Source organism: Scyliorhinus canicula, chromosome 11 (genome assembly GCF_902713615.1).
Source record: "Scyliorhinus canicula chromosome 11, sScyCan1.1, whole genome shotgun sequence".
Taxonomy (NCBI): domain Eukaryota; kingdom Metazoa; phylum Chordata; class Chondrichthyes; order Carcharhiniformes; family Scyliorhinidae; genus Scyliorhinus; species Scyliorhinus canicula.
In genome coordinates, this window is record NC_052156.1 from 43,411,835 (window position 1) to 43,437,052 (window position 25,218).

General features: G+C 47.2%; 1 protein-coding gene across 1 annotated transcript in view; it reads right to left on the reverse strand.

Annotated features, from left to right (window-relative positions):
- Positions 1 to 4,377: 4,377 nt before the first annotated feature.
- LOC119973062 (protein FAM3C-like) overlaps positions 4,378 to 25,218 on the reverse strand; it is a 126,569-nt gene continuing 105,728 nt past the window's right edge. The window contains exons 5-9 of the mRNA XM_038810521.1: positions 23,296 to 23,354; positions 23,140 to 23,190; positions 17,589 to 17,673; positions 14,534 to 14,660; positions 4,378 to 4,804 (exon numbers count right to left, since the gene is read on the reverse strand). Coding sequence (XP_038666449.1) covers positions 4,715 to 4,804; positions 14,534 to 14,660; positions 17,589 to 17,673; positions 23,140 to 23,190; positions 23,296 to 23,354 — 412 coding nt within the window. The 3' untranslated portion in view covers positions 4,378 to 4,714. The remainder of the gene's footprint in view (positions 4,805 to 14,533; positions 14,661 to 17,588; positions 17,674 to 23,139; positions 23,191 to 23,295; positions 23,355 to 25,218) is intronic.

Sequence of the window (25,218 nt, forward strand, 5' to 3'; positions counted from 1 at the left end):
CATGTCTCTACCAAGAATCTCAGGAAGGAGTTGCCCATTGCTTCATGTTTTGACAGCTCTATCTCTGACATCTGAGCAAATACAGACTGTCCTTTGAGTGGATATTATCTTCGGGATATTTACCATTTCTCAAAAAATTTTCATCTCCCACTTTATTCCAAACCTAAAATTCATATCCACAAGATGTATGAGTTATGAAACTGGACATTTTCATAAACTTTCCAAAAAAATTATTTTGAAGGAGGTAAAACTAATTGATCAAAGTGAACTATAAATTTGAGACATTTTGAATGTTTCTCTAATGAAGGTTGTTAGTGCGGGGAATGAAATATTTTCATTTTTGGAGATTGGAGATTTATTATCAATTTCAAGCATTCCCAATTGTCTAACCAGCAAAGTAAAGCTGTCTCGAGCCTGCATCAATGACGTCTCAGCCTTGAATCATCCTGCAGAACAGTCTTCAGTGTATCAGCATAATACTTCCATTACCCAGAAGCAGCTGTTCCTGCCCCCTCTCCGAATGAGACTGCCAATCAATATCAAACATTGGACAGCTTCTATGGGTTCATATCTTCTGGGAATTGGAATCAAATTTCTCAAATTCATTGCACATATGGAACTTACAGTCATCAGAGATCAGAGAGAGGAGAAATCTTTCCCATCAATCTGGACTAATAGGCAATCGAGTTAACTTGCATATACCAGGTGCAGCATCAGAAAAGCTGCCAAGTAACAGTCCAAACATGTCCCTAATTATTCTCCAACTGCCAAATTCATTGTACGAGTTTTACAATATTCCTTCCGTTTTTTTCTTTAAGTTGTTTGTGGGATTTGGACTTAACTGACAAGGCCAAAATTCACCGTTTATCCCTGATTGTCTTTGAAAAGATGGTGGTGAGTCATCTTCTTGAACCAGTCTGCCAGTCTGTGTGTCGTTCTTGGATTTTGACCCAGCAACAATGAAGGAAAGGCGATAGGTTTCCAAGTCAGAATGGTGTGACTTGGATGGGAACTTGCAGGCCTTGGTGCTTCTGCTGCCCTTGTTCTTCGAGGTGGTGGAGTGCATGTGCTTGGGAGATGCTTTTGAAAGAGCTTTGCAGAAGTGTTGCAGTACATTGTGTGGATGGTGCACTCTGCAGCCACACTGTGCCACTGGTGGAGGGATTGATGCGTAATGTGCTAGATGAGGCACTGCTCAAGTGGGCTGCTTTATGCTGAATGGTTTTGAGCTTCTTGAATGTCATTAGATTTCAGGCATTCAGGCAAGTGGTCAGTATGTTATCATAGTCCTGACTTGTGCCTTGTAGATGGCAGAAAGAAGGCTTTATGGAGTCAGGACATGAGTTACTCACAGTAAAGCACCCAGACTTGAGCCTGCTCTTGTAGCTGATGTATTTATGTGGATGGAAGAGTGAAGTTTCTAGTCAATGTTGACACCCAGCATGTTGATGGTGAGGAAGTCAGTGATGGTAATGCCATTAAATATGAAGGAGAGAGGGTTAGATTCACTTTTGTGGTCATCACTTGACACTTAAATAGCGAGTAACATTTCTGCTGCACATCAGCCCAAGCCTGAATGTCCAGGTCATGTTTCAGGCACAGACCGCTTTAGAATTTGAATACTTGTAAATGATATGAAAAACTGTGCGTGCATCCCCACTTCTGACAGAGGAAAAATACTTCTAATCCTCCCTAATTAACATTTTAACATCATTAACTTAATGATGAGTTGACTGTATAATAAAGGTGCCTGGAACAAAGATTAATAGGTTTGGGATAGTACAATAACAGAACATTGGGTGTTGGATAAACAAAATTGTAATGTGATATGTACATAGAACATACAGTGCAGAAGGAGGCCATTCGGCCCATCGAGTCTACACCAACCAATTTAAGCCCTCACTTCCACCCTATCCCCCTAACCCAATAACCCCTCCTAACCTTTTTTGGTCACTAAGAGCAATTTATGATGGGCAATCCACCTAACCTGCACAACTTTGGACTGTGGGAGGAAACCGGAACACCCGGAGGAAAGCCACGCAGACACGGGGAGAACGGTAGCATAGTGGTTAGCATCAATGCTTCACAGCTCCAGGGTCCCAGGTTCGATTCCCGGCTTGGGTCACTGTCTGTGCGGAGTCTGCACGTCCTCCCTGTGTGTGCGTGGGTTTCCTCCGGGTGCTCCGGTTTCCTCCCACAGTCCAAAGATGTGCGGGTTAGGTGGATTGGCCATGCTAAATTGCCCGTAGTGTCCTAAAAAGTAAGGTTAAGGGGGAGTTGTTGGGTTACAGGTATAGGGTGGATACGTGAGTTTGAGTAGGGTGATCATTGCTCGGCACAACATCGAGGGCCGAAGGGCCTGTTCTGTGCTGTACTGTTCTAAATCTAAATCTAACGTGCAGAGTCCGTGCAGATAGTGACCCAGCGGGGAATGGAAGCTGGGACCCTGGCGCTGTGATGCCACAGTGCTAACCACTTGTGCTACCGTGCTGCAATTGTGAATTTACAGTGACAGCACCTGCAGGAAATATCATGATTGGGATTCTCAGTTCCCCGCCGCTAAGATCGGGAAACACATTTGGGTGAAGAATCCTGCGGCCGGGCCAAATCGGGATTCACGCCAGACAGCAAACTGGTTGTGAGTCTCTATGCCCACCCTGCTGGCCATAGTGTGTTTCCCTAACAGCTCAGTTGGGCTTCCCGTCCCCACCCGGTGGGATCATGCTCATTAGAGCTATTTTACATGTCATTGCTGGGCAGGGCACACTATTCACAAGCCAGCTTGGATGCTTCGGGCCTCCCAACCGAGAGTCCCGCTGGTGTGAATTGGGGCAAGGGTTGAGAAGCATGGATCTAGCGACTTGCAGTCTGACGGGTAGCAAGGTGGTAATTACTTTACCAACAATAGCCGTCAGGGTACCCCCAGAGGGGTCAGGAGGGCTTGTGCTGGGCTGGAGGGGCTCAGGTCAGGGGTCTTCCCTGAGATGGGGCTCCTTTGGGTGCTCTCCCCATTTGCAGCCTTTAAAATCATTGAAGAGTCACTCAGTGTGTAAAAAAAAAACTTTTCCTATCATTCAGTGGTGAAAACCTTTGAAGTGGTTTTCAATCAATTTCATTGCCTTTTGAAGTATTGAAGTCAGTGTTTGGCTAGGGGCTGTATGCTTTGAACTGGATTGTTTGCATTGAAATTCACACTCCATTACCTGCTAAAAGCATTGTGGTTGACAGATCCCTGGACCTTCACAGAGAAGAATAATATTGTTTATTTTTACAGCTCTGCGGGAATCTAATAAATCAGAGTAGCAGCTGTTTATCTAATAGTAATTTTTTTAATGAGTTATGGGATTAATTTTACCTTTGTCTCACAGACCGTTGAACATGGCATACTGACAGATCTTTCAAACGGCTCAGGGTTGCATTTTAGAACACTTTCACTTTACTATTAGGGCTATGTATTTATGAAATAATGAATGATAGTTTAAATGATATAGGGAAACAGCCGAGCACTTTTTCCCTTTATTATAGGAAAACTTTAGCTCTTAAACACTGACTGTTTAAATGGTTCATGGCAACAGATTCACTTCCACTGAATTATGGGCCAACTTTATTTTTTACATACCGAGTGAATGTTTAATGGGTTTAATGGCTGCAGAAAAGGAACGCAGCCAAATGAGCCCCATCCAAGGGAAGACCCCAACCTGAGCCCCTCCAGCCGAGCATAAGTTCCCCTGACTTCCACCTCCCAGGAAGGACCCCCTTGGTACCCTGGGAGGGTGCTTACCACTTAGCCACCCCTCAGGCTGTAAGATGCCAGGTTGGCAATGCCAAGAGGTAGGGCCTGAAGGGGGGGACTGGTGTGGGGGGTGGGGGGAGGGGGGGGGGTCTGAAGATGAGGATCTTGGGGGGGGGGGTGAGGTGGGGGAATGAGGGGGAGTCTTGAAGGGGGGATTCTGTGGGGAGAGGCCTTGCCAGCGATTAGGGTGGAGTGATGCCCTGCCTATGATCCAGAGCAGGGGGGAATGCGGTTTGCTGCAGCAACTAACTGAAATTGGAGCGCTCTTAAAAAAAGCCATGGAATGGCATGTCGGAGTCGCTCCTTCAGCAGTGGGAACTACTCCCGTTTCTCTACTGGCGGGAGCACTTTGACCCCAGAAAGAGAATCCCGCCCCAGATGTAAACAAAGTACCCTGGTAGAATTTTGCCAGTTGTATCACTGCAATCTGGGAGAAATTGACTGGACCAATGTAAATGACAGAAAATTGAGTTTTTGCATTCCTTAACATTGGTTGGAGCATAATTTTGCCCATAGCTGGACCTGACCATGAAAATGACCACAGCCCCAGATTGACATTATGACAAAGACCAGTTCAGTCGATAAGTGTTTAAACAGTAATCTGTTCATTCCATTTCTGATTTCATACACCCATTTGAAACTCTGTCATCCATCCCATACATCCTTTTGTTAGAAATTAAAGTTTGGTAGTACAGAATTTTGACTACTGCTGAAAAAAAAAGAGACATTTTTACATGAAAAATGCATTTCAAGGACCCAATAATGCAAACCAACAGTGAAATTTTACATAGTGAAAATAATACATATGTGTAGCGGGATTTTTAAAAAATGTTTTAAATAACCATTTAGTGGTGCTGGGAATGGGGCACCAATGCTGTGTCTCCAAACAGATTAAAATTCTAGCATTCCATCAGGAAGTAACTAATCCAGCTTCCTTGGTACACAACCTTCCATTTCCACTGCTTCAGGCCAATTTCCGTATTTGTTTTTCGTTTTGTCGTTCTTTACGATCTGTTAACAAAAGTGCATTTTTAATGACAATACTTTCTACATTCTATTTTCTATGTTTTCTACCTATGTTTCTATATTTATGGGCACAGTTCTGCCATTCAGGGTCAGAATCCCTATTATGAACAGACAAAAGCAAACACACGCTTGTCTTCCTTCAGTGTTTCAGGGCAGTCTTCTGAGGGAGGACCCTTTCAAACTGACTTGGCCCAGGGAGCCTCAGTGTAGGAGGACCTGTGCAGAAACTGTGCCTCTTTTTCATGGCACTAGCTGTCATATTCTCCAAGCAAAGAGTTTGAACATCCCAAAGTTTCCTTAAAAAGCTATGGGGAGAAAGTAAGTAAGGGGGAGGGTAGTGGGGGTGAGGGGGTCAGATAAGTAAGTTGAGTGAGTTCAGGTTAGGTCGGGGGGAGTCTGGGGGGAGGGGGTGGGGTTGGGACTAGTTAGGTCGGGTCGGGGGCAGGAATGGGGTACTCAGTGTGAGTGATTTGGGGGTCAGGGTGGTTACCAAGGTGTTGGACCAGGTTTTACTCTGTCTAACATCCCTGCACAAATAAGTCAGAACCATCCAAAGTCAACGACTCTCACTTAGGGTTGCAGACTTTTCCAGAGGATCCTGGAGAGCAGGAGAATTGCCCATCAAGTTCAAACCTCCCAACGAATTCCCATGGAGCCGTTGTTTTGAGACTTCCTTGTAGCACATGTTGGATGATAAGTCTAGCCTCTGACCAAATGGAGACCAAAAGACCTGGCCCAGAGAGTTTTTTTGATTTGAGTGTAGGCAGTCTCAGTAACATTCTTGGTATTCTCCACTTTATTTCGGACTGAACAGCTTTCGTTTGATTTATGCACATTCACAAAATGTACAAACAACAGCAGGTATTCAATCACTTCAACATTTAGGGAGAAAATTTACAAAATGCCCCATCCAGACTCCGACTGAATTCACACGTGCATTGTTTTTCATTGTAATCTGTGAATTTCTTCTGTTCTGTTCTGTGTTGAACAGACAGACAGAAACAGTTCACCATCTGGACAGTAATAGTGGTATCTAAAGATGGGAAGCTGCATCGGATCCGCACTTGAAAATAGCAATGAATAGGCTGGATATTGTCTTCCTTGGAACAGTGGGCTGGATTCTCCGCATCCCAACGCCGAAATTGCAGCCGGTGCCGGGCGGACAATCCATTTTCCCGTATGGAATCGGGACCGGTGCCCGTTCCTCGATTCTCTGGGCCCCGAAAAGCGGTGTACCCGGAGAGTGCACAGCGCCACGTATCGCCTACCTGCGGCCATTGCTGGAGGCCCGCACCGCCATTCTCCACCCGAGACTGGCTGAAGTTCCGACGGCGCGGATCTAACATGGTCCAGCCGGTCGGGATACTAGCATGGCGGCCGCTGACTGAGTCCGCGGCCACCCTGGTCAGGGGCGGGCCGATTGGAGGGCAGGGGGGCCTTATAGGGGACTGGGCAATGTTTGGGCGGTCCGAGTTGGGCGGTCGATCGGGGGCACTATGTTTAAGGTCCAGCTCCACCCTGTGACTCTGCCATGGAGCACGGCGCGGCCGCTGGAGGCCGCAGCCATGTGCATGCGTGGCCTCTGACCCGGAGGTGCGGGGGTCCGTACCTGCAGCAAAAGCTGCTAATTTTACGATGGTTCACTGCTAGCTGCCTGCAGGGCTATGAATATATGGTCCTTTCACGCCAGGTTTTCTGGTGTAAAAGGCCACAGTTTTTACGATGTTGTGGGGACATAGCCCCAAGAGAATCCAGCCCATTGTTTTTTACTCCTGCACTTTGTTTATGGTTTTCATCCCCTGCATCATGCTTATGGTTGTTAGGGGGGAGTCTCATGGATTAAAAATAATTGATATAAATATAAAGTATGAGCCATAACAAAGTTTTTTAAAATTACTTTGTCAGAGTTACAAAGCCAGAGCTCAGAGTGTGAACAGGAGCAAATCCCTAGTCCAGCTCCTTGCCTGCTCCAAAAACCAATTCAAATTGGACCCAATTCATGTTCCCCACAAGAGAGACATACCAAATCCAGGCATTACACCTGATGGGGACCTCACGCTCATCTTAGCCAAAAAGCCGAGCAGCGATAAGTATGCGCCATAATGTCAGCAAAGGTGAAATTGTCCATTTTGTCAGGAAGAATAAAAAAGAAGCATATTATCTAAATTATTATATTATTATAGAATTTACAGTGCAGAAGGAGGCCATTCGGCCCATCGAGTCTGCACCGGCTCTTGGAAAGAGCACCCTACCCAAGGTTAACACCGCCACCCTATCCCCATAACCCAGTAACCCCACCCAACACTAAGGGCAATTTTTGGACACTAAGGGCAATTTATCCAGGGCCAATCCACCTAACCTGCACATCTTTGGACTGTGGGAGGAAACCGGAGCACCCGGAGGAAACCCACGCACACACGGGGAGGATGTGCAGACTCCGCACAGACAGTGACCCAAGCCGGAATCGAACCTGGGACCCTGGAGCTGTGAAGCGGTTGTGCTATCCACAATGCTACCGAGCTGCCCCCATTTTAAATGGTGATAGATTGCAGAGCTCTGAGGTATAGAGGGATCTGGGTGTACACGTGAATTAATCACAAAAGGCTAATATGGAGGTACAGCAGGTAATTAGGAAAGCTAATAGAATGTTATTGATTATCAGGAGGGGAATTGAAGATGCAAGTAGGGAGGTTATTCTTCAGTTGTAGACGACACTGGCAAGACCACATCTGGAGTACTGCGATGAATGTAAGAAACTGTCATATTTTAGGTAATTTTTACAGTAATGTTATTAAAACCTGAGCTAGGATGCAAACAGATAGTGGGTGCAATTCACCATTGCCAGTCAGCTCGCTACCACTGCTGGCAAGGAGGGAGAATTTAGCGCTCAGCCAAATATCCAATCACTGCAGTGGGACCGGAGAAACCTGCCGGCGTGAAGGAACAGAGAATCAAGGTCAGAATGTTTGCTAAAGATGTGATTAAGGGGTCATAAAAAGCGAGATATTCATGGCTTTTAATGGATAACTGGGGCATAGATAATCTATGAGGGGGTATTGTGTTTGGTCTTGGCTAAACAGTTCATGGGACATATTGTAGTAGGAGACAGAAGAATACCTTATGCTTTGGGTACAGATGGTATAATTAAGGGGAGGAGCCAGGGCTGTCTGAAAAGTTAGTTCTTCCTCAGATTTTAATCTGAACAGAGGTGTTCAGTTTTGGACCTGAAAGAATCATTGAATTTGCAGTTCAAAAGGAGGCCATTCGGCCCATAAAGTCTGCAACGGCTCTTGGAAAGATCACCCTACCTTAGCCTTCACCTTCACCCTATCCCCATAACCAAGTAATCCCATCTAACCCTTTTGGATACCAAGAGCAATTTAACATGGCCAATCCACCTAACCTGCACATCTTTAGACTGTGGGAGGAAATCAGAGCACCCGGAGGAAACCCACGCAGACACAGGGAGAATGTGCAGACTCCACCAAGACAGTGACCCAAGCCGGGAATCGAACCTGGGACCCTGGAGCTGTGAAGCAACTCTGCTAACCACTGTGTTACCATGTTGCGTGCTATGTGAGAGGTTCTCTCTCAAAAGATTCTGCACCGAGAAAAGCAAGTAAAAACCTGGTTGTTAATTTTATTCACGAGTGGCATTTGAACGATATTGTCTGCTTAATTGGAATATAGAAGCACGTCTAGGAAGTTAACGTTTCTTTTTGATTCAAGAACTGTTGTAACTGTAAAACTATTTCTCTGTTGTTAATGTAGTTAATTCTGTTTAAATTAATGTTTGTTTTAACATAAAAGATACCCGTGGGTCAGTGTTATTGTTCCAGTGCTGCAGTAACATTTCCTCATAATTTTACAAATTTCAAATAGTTGGGTTCTCGTCCGGGATCCTAGCAGTACTGTGCACAGTATTGGCCTCCTTACACAAGTAAAAATGTAAATTTGTTAGAAGCAGTTCAGAGAAGGGCTTATTTTAAATCAGTTTTTACGGGATGTGGACTTTGTTGGCTAGGCCAGCATTTGTTGCCCATCCCTAATTGCCCTGGTGAAGGTGGTGGTGAGCTGCCTTCTTGAACCACTGCAGTCTATGCGGTGTAGGTACATCTACTGTGCTATTAGGGAGGGAGTTTGGGATTTTGGCACAGCGGCAGTGAAAGAACGGTCAGGATGGTCAGTGAATTGGGAGGGGAACTTCCAGGTGATGGTGTTCCCATGTATCTTCTGCCCTTGATCTTCTCCATGGTAGAGGCCATGGATTTGGAAGACTAACACCTGGGATGGGTGGGTTGTCTTATGAGGAATGCTTGGACAGCTTAGACTTGTATTCACTGGAGTTTAGAAGCATAAGAGGTGAATTGATTGAAGCTTTTAAGATTCTGAGGGAAATTGACTGGGTGGATGTGGAGAGCACGTATCCTCTTGTGGGAGAATCAAGAACCAGGGGGTCGCTGTTTAAAAATAAGGGGCGAAATTCTCCGCCCCCCACGACGGGTGGGAGAATAGCGGGAGGGCCTTCCGACATTTTTCCCACCCTCCCGCTATTCTCCCACCCCCCCGCCGAAGTCCCGACCCGAATCGCTGCCGCCGTTTTTTTACGGCCGGCAGCGATTCACAGCTGTTAGATGGGCCGAAGTCCCAGCCCTTTCCGCCGTTTTCACGAACGGCAAACACACCTGGTCTTGCCGTTCGTAAAAACGGCGTCACCAACTCGCTTTTTATAACCATGGCACCGATTGGCACGGCCGTACCACGGCCGTGCCAAGGGTGCCATGGGCCCGCGATCGGTGGGCACCGATCGCGGGCAGCGGGCCCGATGCCCGCGCACTACTTGTCCTTCCGCCGCCCTGCAGTATCCATTCGCGGGGCGGCTGAGGGGCAACCCGGCCCGCGCATGCGCGGGTTTCGCGCAAAAACGCGATGACGTCACCCGCGCATGCGCGGGTTGGAGTCTTCCAAACTGCGCATGCGCGGCTGACGTCATATGACGCGTCAGCCGGCGCTAACTCCGGTAAACGGGCTTAACGATTTTCGTTAAGCCCGTCTTGCCGGAGCCTACGGTGTCGGGCTGCTAGCCCCGACCGGGGACCAGAATCGGTCCCCCGTCGGGAAGGGGCGCGCTGCCGTAAAACCCGCCCGGGTTTTACGGCAGCTTTATGATTTCTCCCGTTTTGGGAGAATCTCGCCCAAGAGATTTAAAAGAAATGAGGAGAATGTTTTCCTCCGAGAGGGTAATGAGGCTTTGAACTCTCTTCATGAAAAGGCAATGGCATAAATCTCTGAATATTTTTAAGGCATAGCTAGACAGATTTGCAATAAACAAGGGGTGGAAGGTTATTGGGGCTGGGCAGAAGATTACAATCAGATCAGCCATGATCTTATTGAATGATGGAGCCGGCTCGAGGGGCTGAGTGGCCTACTCAAGCTCCTAATTTGGATGTTGGCATGTTCTGATGTTCACCAAAACGTGTGTATATTCATCAAGATGTCTGCAAACTAGTTATATAGTTAATGCACATTACATCAATGGGCACGGTGGCACAGTGGTTAGCACTGCTGCCTCACACTCCAGGGACCCAGGTTCAATTCCGGCCTCGGGTGACTGTCCATGTGGAGTTTGCACTTTCTCCCTGTGTCTGCATGGGTTTCCTCCGGATGCTCCGGTTTCCAAAGAGTCCAAAGAGGTGCAGGTTAGGTGGATTGGCCGTGCTAAATTGCCCCTTAAGTGTCCAAAAGGTTGGGTGGTGTTACTGGGTTACTGGGATAGGGTGGAGGCGTTGGCTTCAGTAGAGTGCACTTTCCAAGGGCTGGAGCAGACCTGATGGGCCGAATGGCCTTCTTCTGCACTGTAAATGCTATGATTCTAACTTTTGGAACTACGGATTCAAATGTAACCCAAATTCTGATTCAAAAGTCAGAAAGCAAAACTATTCTCAAACGCAACTCAAAAAAGGCCAAATAACGGCAGTGGAAAGTCCAGAAGATAAAGATTCTCTGAAGGAACCAAAAATACAATGTAAAACTTGACAGAAAGTAGAGAACAACAGGAAAGGCGAAAAAAGGAGCAAAAGAGGAAAATCAAAGGAAACAGTGAAAAGACACTGAGCCGGATTCTCCGGTCTCCGACGTCAAAATCACAGGGCAGCGCCACTTTTGTGATGCTCTGCCCCCTCCGAAGTGGGGTCCTCCAGGAGTATGCCGCACGCCGTATGGATGGCTTCAGGGCGTTACCTGAGGCCCTCCCCCAATGCTCCGCCCCGATGGGCCGAGTGTCACAGTCAGGGGGAAGCCGATCCGCGGGCAGGGGGGGGCTTTGGCGATGGGGATACTGGTGGGGGGTGGTCCAGGGGTGGCGAGCCTGGCCAAAGGGGGTCACTATTTGACAGGCTGGGTCCGTGCGCGGCCGGCGCCATGTAGCACAGCGGGGCCGCTGCAGGCTGCCGCCGTGTGCATGCATGGTCACGGACCCGGCAATTCTCCGGCTGTATCCGCAGCTAGAGCCGGGGCTGTACACTGATGCCTGCTGGCCCCACCCCCACCCCCCCAACCAGACAGAGGATCGGTGGCCATTTTGCGCCCGTTTGTTTTGGTCGTAAAACTCATTGGAATGGGTTCATTGGGCTGAATGGAGAAAAGTTAAGATACAAATGTGGTGACGACTGCCGGTGATGGCGGGAGGGAGGCAGCCGCACATTGGAGGGCTCCCGTTCGGGGCAACAAAGGCGGCAAAAGCAGGGAGAAGGCACAGTGAAGGGAAATGTTCAAAATAAGTTAAAAAACGGCCGTGAAAAAAGCAGCTGAAAGTCCGTCAGGGAGTGGAAAGGTCACCGCGGGGACGGCAAGAAAAGTGGAGGCTGGGGCACCAGGGGAGGCCGCATTGCCCACAGCTGAAGAAATGACTACGGTGATGGGCGCGGAACTCGAAAGGCAGTTCACAAAACACATGGAGGCGTGAACACATGAGGAAGGAGATGGGGGCGGTATTGAAAGTGCTGGTGGAGGAGGCAATTGTCCCGGTGAGGGCGGCGGTATTGAGCACAGAGGCGGAGGTACGGGAGCAAGGCGAGGCACTGAAGGAAGTGGAAGAGACATAATTGCAGCACAGTGATCAACTTACCTCGATGGGGAAGGTGATGCAGAAGGTGATAGAGATCAACAAGGGTCTGCGAGCCAAAATGGACGACTTGGAAAACAGATCCAAGTGACAGAATCTGAGGATTGTGGGTCTGTCCGAAGGAGTGGAAGGGCCGAGGCTGACTGAGTATTTTGCCATGATGTTGGCAAAGCTATTGGGGGAGAGGGGGGATGATCTCTCCCGATATGAACTGGATCTGTCTTATCGGTCGTGGAGGCCTGTACCAAAGGAGAGTGAGCCGCTAAGAGTGGTGGCTCTGTGTTTTCGTAGGTACAGTGTGAAGGAGAAGGTCCTGTGCTGGGCAAAGCAGAAGCGGGTGGTGCAGTGGGCTGGAGCTGGTATACGCATATATCAGGACTTTACGGTAGAGCTGGCAAGGAGGCGGGCTGCCTTCAGCCGGGTGAAGAAGACGCTGTACATCAGTAAGGTGCGTTGCGCCATAGTATACCCAGCTAAGTTGAGGGTGACCTACAAATCCAAGGACTTTTATTTCGGGACGGCAGAAGCAGCAGAGGAGTTTGTGAAGGCAGAAGGACTGTGGCTGAATTGAGAAATGGTCATGTACCGATGTAGCCTCATGTAACTGTATTTTTTCACTATGTACTGATGTATATGTTAAATGAGCCAACATTGTATATATTTGGAAGAGATGGGGTTTCATTTGCAATGATGGTTCTTTGAGGCTTGGGTGTGTATGCGGAGTTTGTGTGCTAAAGGGGATTTCTTGGTTTTCCTGGGACCGGACAAGGGGGAAAGAGACCCTGGCAGGGACCGTCACCGGCCAGCGAACGGGAGTGAGGTGATGTGGGTGGAGGAGCTGCAGCCATCGGAGCCTGGCAGAACAGGTTCTGATGAGTCTAGCTGGGGTGGAATGTTGGGGGGAAGGAACGGAGGTTGGGGGGAAGAGTTTTGGTAAGAGGAAGTGGAGGGAGGAGTCGGGGAGGGTGGGAAGGGTTTACAATTCACGAGTGTCATTTACGGTACTCTTTCGGGGATTGGATGGCATTGAATGTTGGGGGGAGGGGGATGGTCTCTATAGGTCAATGGTGACCATAGGCGATTTCGGATTCCTTTTTCTTTCTTTTCCTTTGTTTTTCTCACCATGGGAGGGTTTGTTTAATTTGATGCTTATATTGTCAGGTGGGTCTTTGTTTGGGGTGGTGGGAGGATGGGATCGTTGTTTTTGATAAGGGCATTGACTTTGTATTTGGTACCATTTACTGCTTGTTGGTGGGGTATAAATTCTGAAGAAAATGTGAAAATGGAGAATAAAAATATTTTACAAAAAAAGAAGATACAAATGTGGCTTTGGCCAATGCTGGGCTGGGAATTAAATATTCCAAGTTATAACATTTTCAGGACACAAAAATTGGGAGGCTGGATGATGATGTTAATAATAAAATACACGATTGCAAGCATAGTAAAGATGTCTGTATTAATGCCAATACATAGCACTTTTCTGATATAACTTTTGATACAACTTGCATTTGCAAATTAGGAACCCAACTCCTGTTTCATACACCACTACAAGATTAGTTTGCTCTACACTCAGTAAAGCCAGGCCTACATGTGGACTAATGGACAGCCCTTAAAACAGCAATGGTGATGACAATCAATGGAGCCTTAAAAATATACTTACCTGAACGTGGAGCTGGGAGGTGGACCCCACATTCAAAAAATGCAGGCCACTGGCGGCCAGACATCTCCAACCTGCCCCTTTTCTCTCCCATAAAATCCATAGAATCCCTACAGTACAAAAGGGAGCCATTTGGCCCATCGAGTTTGCATCAATCCTCTGAAAGAGCACCCTGCCTATGCCAAATCTCCCGCCCTATCCCCATAACCCCACCTAACCTACAAACCTTTTGACAATAAGGGGCAATTTCAGCATGACCAATCCACCTAACTTGCACATCTTTACCCAGACATTACTCCCATATTAAACTTCCCCTCACACCCCTCATACCCCACCCCCACATGCACCCACTTTCTGACTTATCTGAAGACAACACCAGCAATGGCCTGATCTCCAATCCTGCTTGCCTGGCAAGCTGTCTGTTCCCCTTTGTGGCTGACTGGCTGGATGGAAGTTAGGCCCACGGCCCAATATTTGGGCATCTCAGGCCACACCGTTCAGGCAGGAACTTTGTTCCCTGTACCCACATGGGGCCAAAGGTGGGCTGGTCTGAATTTCCCAGTAGTAAAAACATTCCCAATGAATCCACGATACTTTAATTTTGCTCTGCTTCATGAAGCTTCATGAAAAGTGCCAAGTTTGACAATGAGCAGAACTGTTAAACATCACCAGTACACAACCATCAGCACTCAAATTATGAACATACCGTTTCTTAATAAACTATCAGCATTCAATCCACCAGTATATAAATCAATCCCGTACCAGCCTCCCCGAACAGGCGCCGGAATATGGCGACTAGGGGCTTTTGACAGTAACTTCATTGAAACCTCCTTGTAACAATAAGCGATTATTATTATTATTGTATACAAAGCATCACTACTCAAATATTGGATTAGATTAATTAATTTGGGTTGGAGTGCTATTGTGTTCATACCTGTTCAAAGGGGCTTTTCTCCTTAATGGGTTTTGCTCCAACAAAAACCCAGTTGTCCCGAAAATTCACAGAATGAATTAAAGAGCTTCCTAGCTCACTAAGAAGTGTTCTTGCTTCATCAGTCATCCTAAAAAGGTGAAAGAACTGTACTAATAATCTTTAATTTATATTTGCATCAACCACACTTTTTTTTCTAAAAGAAAGGGCAGGCTAAACCACGAATCCCAATGAAGAAGAATTGTTATAAATTAGAAAAGCCCAGGTGACACTTCGAATTCGCGCAGTGCCCTTTGACTTACGAACCTGTGTTTTCATACAGCTGGGTCAGGGGAGGTGTAGCTCTCTGCATGGCTGGATGGGGATTGTCGAAATGAGTTTGGATAGTTGAGATATTTGGTATGGCGTGTGGTGAAGTTGATTTTGCGGTACAAGCTGATACAGAATTGATCATTCCTTCAATTAACTGGAGGAGTTTTATCTCATTCAAAACTGCCTTGGCATGTAGCTTATCTACATGTTCATAAAAAGCACTTGTTCTGCACAACAACTGTAATTTATCTCGATGACTCAAATACAAATATTGTCAACTTGCTTTTGAGTGAGATCTATGAAGATTTAAGTTACTTTTATGTTTGCATTATTTAATTTCATTCCTGGATGCTGGCATCTACACGTCATTTACCCTTTTGAATTTGGCTCCCATATCTTAGTAGCAGGTGCATAAATTAATTATAAAAAGCTGTCTTTGTAAACCACATTTTGGGGTAAGGAAATCTAATGTAAGCAGGGAAAGTTGCCACATAGATGATTCACTGCCATCCAAATTAAAAGAGTGCCAATGTAAAAGCAACTAAAACTTCACCTTCAGATTTAATGATTTTCTCCTTTCCCTCTTAATCTGCTGGTGCTTAGCTTTGCAGGGTGTGTCTGCAGGTCGGGCCTTAAAGCTTGCACCTTTTGCACGGAAATTTGCACTCCAGATCTGCTGGCTAGCTAAATACTGTAGTATGACTTTTAGACACTCATCAGCACTTTGAAGTTTCCATCCATTGCTTGGAAAAAAACATTCTTCCCTTTCTGTCCTGACAATAATGTTAAAGTGACGGAACATGGTGTAATCTGCTGGTGGCAAAGTGGCTGCAGGCAAAGGCATTAATAAGTTAGCAATGGTTTTCATCATAATCATGGTTTTCATTATTTCGGCATCTCTCGCACTGTCCTCTAATGCTGCTACCTCACCTCACCTATCAGTTTTGTGTGTCAATATTCTGGAGCAAGTTACCAGCCAGTATGATAGCCAGCTGATGAGCATTAAGCATGCATGCTGTTCAACTGTGCTTTAAATGTGCTGAAGCATGTGCTTAATTCAAATTACTAGCTAACTGTCCCAGCTGGTAACCTCCTTTGGAGCATTGGAACAGACAGAGACAGATGGAGATGCAGCAGTGTTGGACGGGTGGCATAGAAGTAGAAGTCCCAGTGGAGTGGAAGCAGCATTAGGCAACAGATCCACTCTGTTTTATTATGTAAAGATTTCCTGTAGGTAAAGAAAAAAAGTGGGAAAAAACCTGGAAAAACTTTGTTGCATTGGGTTTTGTTATAAATGGTTCCTACTATATGGATTAATTAAATGCTTAATGTTCAATGTGTGAATTTGCGTTATTTACTCCAAATTCCCTCACATGATGATTCCACAATAAAACAAATTTGAAATGGATCACATGATATGGACGTGTATAGATTTACATACCTTAAGAGGCTTGTCACTATAATGTCACAATGATGAGACTTGTGCATGAGTGGTACATTTGTCATTTCGTTGGCTGACCAAACATATACTGAACTGTTTGAAAGGCACTTTTTAAAGACAAGAAGACACTGAATAACACTGGCTGCCACAAGACACCTAACATCTGGTATTGCCAGTTGCTGAGCTTCTGAATATTCCAATGTGGTATTGCAATTCAAACTTTGCAATTTGAACTGAGACAGAAACAAACTGCTTCAAAATGCAAGGCCACATTCCAAAGTGAAGGTGAAAAAACAAACCTTCAGACCAAACAAATCTCACCGTTATCTAAGGAACATACATTAAAATGCAAAGCGGGGCATATTGAAACAATGGCTGCTACAGACACGCACACTCAAAACCTCTTGGAAATATACAGTGGGTGAAGCATAATAGACAAGCTGCAGCTACAGCAGAAAGATTGCAAGTGACATAAGTAGTGCCACGACAGTTTTCAGCGGAGGCAACAGAATGGAAAACTGTGCTCCCCCCCTCTTTATCTTTTGGAAAAAGTGTGTGTCATCCGGTTTGAGAAATCGGCTATCGGAAACCTTCCAGCAAACAGCGGTCTCATAATAATTGCTAATTTATCCACATCTAACCACATCCGAGAAAGCAGCTGACTAAAGTAGGCTGCAAGATTTAATAAGCTATGCTTCAAAGACAAGCAGAGGACACTTAAAAAAACAATATATTCTTTTAACTGTTTTTATTAGACTCTAACTTCCCTTCTTGTCGTGTGTATGTGTGACGTCGTATTCTTGTATGTGTGTGTATGTGTGATGTATTCTTGTATGTATGTGCGCGTGATGTTGCATTCTTGTACGTGTGTGCATGTGTATGTGTGACATCACCTTCTTGTATGTGTGTGTGCGTCTGTATGTATGACATCACCTTCTTGTATGCGTGGGTGTGTGCATGTGCGCCATCGCCCTCTTGTATGTGTGCGTTGTGTGTCTGTGTGACGTCGCCTTCTTATATGTGCGTGTGTACGCATGTGTATGTGTGACATTGCATTTTTTTCTCTCCAGTTTAGTTTTTAATAAAATTTGCGAATTCATTAACTCAAGAAACCCTTTGTTTGATTGGCTCCTTGTTGCTCACTGCATAAATAGTTAAATACATTTGGATTCGGAAAAGGCATATACTCGAAAAAATCACTTAAAAACTTTTGTCGTAACCCACTGAGGAGGCTGAATAGTGGGGAGCCAGTTCACTCCTCCGCTGATTTTTAATAACCCATGCTCCAGCCATGCTTTTACTTACTTTGTTGCCGGATCATCAAAAGTAGCAAGTAAAAAAATAGTGCCAGGTTTCACGGTAAGTAAGAAATCCACCAGCAACTTAACATCTGAAAGAGAGGAAATTAGAATTCTCTTACTTTTACTAATTTAATTTTCTTTTGATGTGTGGATCTGCTCCTTGGTTTGCATCCACCGATAATGGCCCGACAACTTCCAAGGAGTGGCAATCACAGTTGGATTGCTACTACCTTCCTTTTCTCTATCTTTGTTGGGCACTGCACATTCCTCGCCCGATTTCCCGACATGGGCTGGGAGAGAACGGTGCAGTGCAGCGGATTCTCGAGGCCTTCCAGTCGAGGGTATCGGAGTCAGAGGGAATGGAGTTATGCCCCTTTTGTTTTTACAGCACAGCTGCCATAGAGTAGGTAAGTTTAAAGGTCTGGCATTTTGAGAAGCCAGGGAGCAGGTAAGTGTGTAAGTTAGGTGGATATATTTGGGGGGGGGGGGGGGGGGGGGGGGGGGGGCATTATGGGTGAAGGTTGTTCGGTCTGTGGGGTAGTATGGGTGAGTAGTTGGGGAGGGGCTGGGAGGGTAGTCAGGGGGTGTAGGGAGTAGACGAGAGGACAGGGTGATAGTTGGTGGGCGGGGAGGGTAGTCGTGGGGATCCAATGGGGGCCGGGGTTTGGGGGGGGGGGGATCAATAATATAGTTACCTAGGAGATAGAAGTGGTATTAATTCTTACAAATTTTCCAGGGTAACTATTCTGATAAGACAGTTGGAACCATCCAAAGGCTCTGATTTCATTAAGAGCATTGGATGGTTCCCAGTGCAGGAAGTTTGAACATCCCAGGCAATTCCTGAGCAGTCCTTGCATGGAGATGTTTGGGATATTTTAGTGTATCATCAGTGCCCGGGAGAGGGGGCTGCGGATAATACCAGGTGCCAGCCACAGGCTCTGTGTTTTAAATGGAAATTCTCATTATCCAACCTGAGCTGTCAGTGCCTCATACCTGACAGACCAGCTTAAAAACAATCAGAAGAGGCGAGTTCCGATCTTTTAAAATCTGTACTGTCAGTGTCAATTTCACAGAGTTTCCTGAAGGTCGGAAGCAGTAGTGTGGGTCCAATTTTTTTTTAAGGTTGGCCAGAAAATCAAAACTGCCTGAAGGTCAAAAACAGCACGCAAACTATCAGGAGAATGTTCTTGTTTGGAAAATAGTAATAGTTGCAATTTTACAACCTATCAGGAGCTGTGGGTGGGGGGAGATTGGATGGGAACATAGGAAAATTATGGGGGGGAAGGCTTCAGAGGAGGTGGGGAAGTGGTGGGGGAGATTGGAGGGAAGTTTAGAGGGGGGGGTTCGGTGGAAGGTTGGAGGGGACTTGGTGGGAGGTTGGCGGTGGTGCTGAGAGGGGAGGATGAGGAGCTTTCAGGGGTTGCTGAGAGGGGAGGATGAGGGGCTTTCAGGGGTTGCTGAGAGGGGAGGATGAGGGGCTTTCAGGGGTTGCTGAGAGGGGAGGATGAGGGGCTTTCAGGGGGTGCTGAGAGGGGAGGATGAGGGGCTTTCAGGGGTTGCTGAGAGGGGAGGATGGGGGGCTGTCAGGGGCTGCTGAGAGGGGAGGATGAGGGGGTTTCAGGGGTTAATGAGAGGGGAGGATGAGGGGCTTTCAGGTGGTGCTGAGGGGAGGATGAGGGGCTTTCAGGGTAGGTTACCTACAGACTGAACTGTTCTGTAAACAAAGTGATTTCTTCGTAACCGCTTTCCAAAAAATATATTTTATTACAAACATGTATCAGAACAGGGTACAGCCAATAAACACCCTGGGAAAAATACTTCCCAACAATCAACTATTAAGTCTGTACAGATTCTTTTCCATTTTTCACCCTTCTCCCCCCCCCCCCCCCCCCTTGCGACAAATACCTCCTCAAACACGGTCACAAGCATCCCTCACCTCTTCTCAAACCCCCTGAAGAGCCCCTTCACTCATACTTTATCTTCTCTAACCGCAGGACGTCGTACAGGTCACCCAACCAAGCCGCGACCCTTGGTGGCGATGTCGACTGCCACTCCCGCAAAATTCGTTGCCGCACAATCAGAGAGGCGAAGGCCATGACATCGGCCTTCCTCCTCTCCATGAGCTCCGGCTACTCTGAAACACCAAATATCAAGTATGAGTGAAGTTGGGAACATAGGCTGTCAGCGAAGGACACAAGTGAAATGTGGAACTTGTTCAAGGATCAGGTACTGCGTGTCTTTGATATGTATGTCCCTGTCAGGCAGGGAAGAGATGGTCGAGTGAGGGAACCATGGTTGACAAGAGAGGTTGAATGTCTTGTTAAGAGGAAGAAGGAGACTTATGTAAGGCTGAAGAAACAAGGTTCAGACAGGGCGCTGGAGGGATACAAGATAGCCAGGAGGGAACTGAAGAAAGGGATTAGGAGAGCTAAGAGAGGGCATGAAAAATCTTTGGCGGGTAGGATCAAGGAAAACCCCAAGGCCTTTTACACCTACGTGAGAAATATGAGAATGACTAGAGTGAGAGTAGGTCCGATTAAGGACAGTAGCGGGAGATTGTGTATTGAGTCTGAAGAGATAGGAGAGGTCTTGAACAAGTATTTTTCTTCAGTATTTACAAATGAGAGGGGCCATATTGTTGGAGAGGACAGCGTGAAGCAGACTGATAAGCTTGAGGAGATACTTGTCAGGAAGGAAGATGTGTTGCGCGTTTTGAAAAACTTGAGGATAGACAAGTCCCCCGGGCCTGACGGGATATATCCAAGGATTCTATGGGAAGCAAGAAATGAAATTGCAGAGCCGTTGGCAATGATCTTTTCGTCCTCGCTGTCAACAGGGGTGGTACCAGAGGATTGGAGAGTGGCGAATGTCGTGCCCCTGTTCAAAAAAGGGAATAGGGATAACCCTGGGAATTACAGGCCAGTTAGTCTTACTTCGGTGGTAGGCAAAGTAATGGAAAGGGTACTGAGGGATAGGATTTCTGAGCATCTGGAAAGGCATTGCTTGATTAGGGATAGTCAGCACGGATTTGTGAGGGGTAGGTCTTGCCTTACAAGTCTTATTGAATTCTTTGAGGAGGTGACCAAGCATGTGGATGAAGGTAAAGCAGTGGATGTAGTGTACATGGATTTTAGTAAGGCATTTGATAAGGTTCCCCATGGTAGGCTTATGCAGAAAGTAAGGAGGCATGGGATAGTGGGAAATTTGGCCAGTTGGATAACAAACTGGCTAATCGATAGAAGACAGAGAGTTGTGGTGGATGGCAAATATTCAGCCTGGAGCCCAGTTATCAGTGGCGTACCGCAGGGATCAGTTCTGGGTCCTCTGCTGTTTGTGATTTTCATTATCGACTTGGATGAGGGAGTTGAAGGGTGGGTCAGTAAATTTGCAGATGATACGAAGATTGGTGGAGTTGTGGATAGTGAGGAGGGCTGTTGTCGGCTTCAAAGAGACATAGATAGAATGCAGAGCTGGGCTGAGAAGTGGCAGATGGAGTTTAACCCTGACAAGTGTGAGGTTGTCCATTTTGGAAGGACAAATCGGAATGCGGAATACAGGGTTAATGGTAGGGTTCTTGGCAATGTGAAGGAGCAGAGAGATCTTGGGGTCTATGTTCATTGTTCTTTGAAAGTTGCCACTCAAGTGGATAGAGCTGGGAAGAAGGCCTATGGTGTGCTAGCGTTCATTAGCAGAGGGATTGAATTTAAGAGCCGTGAGGTGATGATGCAGCTGTACAAAACCTTGGTCAGGCCACATTTGGAGTACTGTGTGCAGTTCTGGTCACCTCATTTTAGGAAGGATGTGGAAGCTTTGGAAAAGGTGCAGAGGAGATTTACCAGGATGTTGCCTGGAATGGAGAGTAGGTCATACGAGGAAAGATTGAGGGTGCTGGGCCTTTTCTCATTGGAACGGAGAAGGATGAGGGGCGACTTGATAGAGGTTTATAAGATGATCAGGGGAATAGATAGAGTAGATAGTCAGAGACTTTTTCTCCGGGTGGAACACACCATTACAAGGGGACATAAATTTAAGATAAATGGTGGAAGATATAGAGGGGATGTCAGAGGTAGGTTCTTTACCCAGAGAGTAGTGGGGGCATGGAATGCACTGCCTGTGGTAGTAGTTGAGTCGGAAAATTTATGGACCTTCAAACGGCTATTGGATAGGTACTTGGATTAGGGTAGAATAAGGGAGTGTAGGTTAACTTCTTAAGGGCAGCACGGTAGCATTGTGGATAGCACAATTGCTTCACAGCTCCAGGGTCCCAAGTTCGATTTCGACTTGGGTCACTGTCTGTGTGGAGTCTGCACATCCTCCCCGTGACTGCGTGGGTTTCCTCCGGGTACTCCGGTTTCCTCCCACAGTCCAAAGATGTGCAGGTTGGGTGGATTGGCCATGACAAATTGTCCAAAATTCTATGATTAACCTAGGACAAAAGTTCGGCGCAACATCGTGGGCCGAAGGGCCTGTTCTGTGCTGTTCTGTGCTGTATTTCTCTATCTATCACCACCAAAGGGTCCGGGTCCACTCCCTTCTCCACTATCCTGGCTAAGACTGAACACTCCCATCCAGAACCTTCCCAATTTTTCGCAACCCCAAAACAAGTGCGCGTGATTCACTGGCCCCCGCCCATACCTCTCACACTCATCTGCTACCCCCTGAAAGAACCCACTCATTCTCGCCCGAGTCATATGTACCCTGTGCACCACCTTAAACTGTATCAGGCTCAGCTGTATCAGGGGCTGGTTTAGCACACTGGGCTAAATCGCTGGCTTTTAAAGCAGACCAAGGCAGGGCAGGAGCACGGTTCAATTCCCGTACCAGCCTCCCCGAACAGGCGGTGGAATGTGGTGACTAGAGGCTTTTCACAGTAACTTCATTGAAGCCTACTCGTGGCAATAAGCTATTTTAATTTTTTTACATTTTCCTTGCACAGGAGGAGGCCCCGTTTACCCTACACAGTGCCTCACTCCATACTCCCCAATTGATCTCCCCTCCTAACTCCGCTTCCCATTTCCCCTTGATCTTCACCACCCGCTTGCCAACCCTGCTCCCCCAGCCACTTGCATATATCCTCAGTTCTTCCCTCCTCTTCCATATTCGGAAGCAGCAGTCACTCCAGCAGGGTGTATCCCGGCAACCTAGGGAACCCCTCCAGACCTTTTGCACAAAATCCCTAACCTGCACATACCTGAACTCACTCCCCCTCGGCAGCTCTACCCTCTCTCCCTTAGCTCCTCCAGACTGGTGAACCCTTCCTCCAAATACAGATCCCTCACCTTGACCAGCCCCACTTCCATCAGGAGAGCCTGAAAGATAAACAAGAACCTCAGCAGAATATTCATTTTCCCCACTTGGACCTTCCCCGCCAACGTTAAGTGCAGTGTGTCCCGCCTCCCAAGATCCTCCCTGGCTTCCTCCACCTCACTGCTCTCCCTATCCCCCACAACATCTAGCAGTGAATGAAAGGGTGGATTACATTTCTATTTGTACAGGGTTTGAAAACATTTGAGTTAAATCACAGCAAATGCTGTTAAATGTTACAAAGATCTTACTTCCACTCCACATGTCAAAAAAGTCAGTTACTAACAGTTCACCAGTTGACGCTGTAGAATAAAGAGACATCTGTATTACATATTAGAAATAATAATGTGGCAATATCAAGTTATAGAAGTATTTACTGATTACATGTTCTCAGACAACCTACTCACCATTAACAAGAGCAATGTTTAACCCTCTTCCAATGTTGTTCTTTATACCATTCATAATTCTATAGGAAGAAAAAAGAGAAAACTCAAACAGCAAGTATTAATTGACCAGGATCTTGAACTTGTGATAAATGCACTGTGTCACGGACACTTTTAACACAGGCTTGTCCGAATGGCGGCCTGCGGGCTGGATGTGGCGTCTGATGCCATTCCATGTTCCCTCCGGAACCAGTTTTCTAATTGCTGGCTAAAAGATAAGTTGGATGAAAAGATTCTGCAAACAACTGATCCTGATTTCAAAGTCTCCTCCTCCCCAGTGTTTGATGCAATTGTGGGAGATAAAGAGGTTCTGATTGGAGGAGCAGTGAACACCAGCAGTGGTGAGTTTGTTGGAAACAGGGTTTCTTTTGGTGGAGATGGTGGGAAACATGATTACCGGGGTCCCAGCAAGAGTGAATCCGAGTACTGGTGCCCCAGGAAGTGGGAACATAGCTCCTGGGCCTCAGGTATTGGCAATATGAGTGTTGGCCCCGGGGATTGGGAACACCAGTCAGGCCCCGGGGATTGGGAACACGGGTATCAAGCTTCAGGGATTGGGAACACCGGTCAGGCTCCGGGTATTGGGAACACGGGTATCAGGCCCCGGGGATTGGGAACACCGGTCAGGCTCCGGGTATTGGGAACACCAGTCAGGCTCCAGGGATTGGGAACACCAGTCAGGCTCCAGGGATTGGGAACACCGGTGTCAGGCTCCGGGGATTGGGAACACGGGTATCAGGCCCCGGGGATTGGGAACACGGGTATCAAGCTCCAGGGATTGGGAACACCAGTCAGGCTCCGGGGATTGGGAACACCGGTATCGGGCCCCGGGGATTGGGAACACCAGTCAGGCTCCAGGGATTGGGAACACCGGTGACAGGCTCCGGGGATTGGGAACACCGGTATCAGGCCCCGGGGATTGGGAATACGGGTATCAAGCTCCAGGGATTGGGAACACCGTGTCAGGCTCCAGGGATTGGGAACACCGGTATCGGGCCCCGGGGATTGGGAACACCAGTCAGGCACCGGGAATTGGGAACACCGGTCAGGCTCCGGGATTGGGAACACCGGTGTCGGGCTCCAGGGATTGGGAACACCAGTCAGGCTCCGGGGATTGGGAACACCGGTCAGGCTCCGGGATTGGGGAACACCGTGTCGGGCTCCAGGGATTGGGAACACCAGTGTCTGGCCCCGGGGATTGGGAACACCGGTGTCAGGCTCCGGGGATTGGGAACACCAGTGTCTGGCCCCGGGGATTGGGAACACCAGTGTCTGGCTCCAGGGATTGGGAACACTGGTGTCGGGCCCTGTGGAGACGGAAAATGGGTGTCGGGCTCCTGGAATTGGGAATGCCTGTGTCGAGCACTGGGGATTGGGAACACCGGTGTCGGACTCCGGGGAGCGGGAACACAGGCTTTTGCCTTCCGAATTGCCAAATTAACCTGCAAGTTAACTTTGGAGAATCCTGAATTTGGACTCCCACGTCCCTTTGTGCTATTTAATTCCAAAGCCTTTTCTCATTTATAAAATAGTCTATGCCTCTATTCTTCCTCCAAGGTGCCTAACCTCACACTGTTCCACATTGTATTCCATCTGCCACTTCTTTGCCTACTCTCCAAGCCTGTCCAGGTCCTTCTACAGCCTCCCTGCTTCCTCAATACAATATCTTTGTAACATCTGCAAACATAGCAACAATGCCCTCAGTTCCTTCTTCCAGATCATAAATGTATATTGTGAATAGCTGTGATCCCAACACTGACCCCTGCAGAACACCACTAATCACTGGCTGCCATCCTGTAAAGAACCCCCCTATCTCTTCTCTCTACCTTCTGCCAGTCAGCCAATCTTCTATCCATGCCAGGATCTTACCCATAACACTAAGGGCTC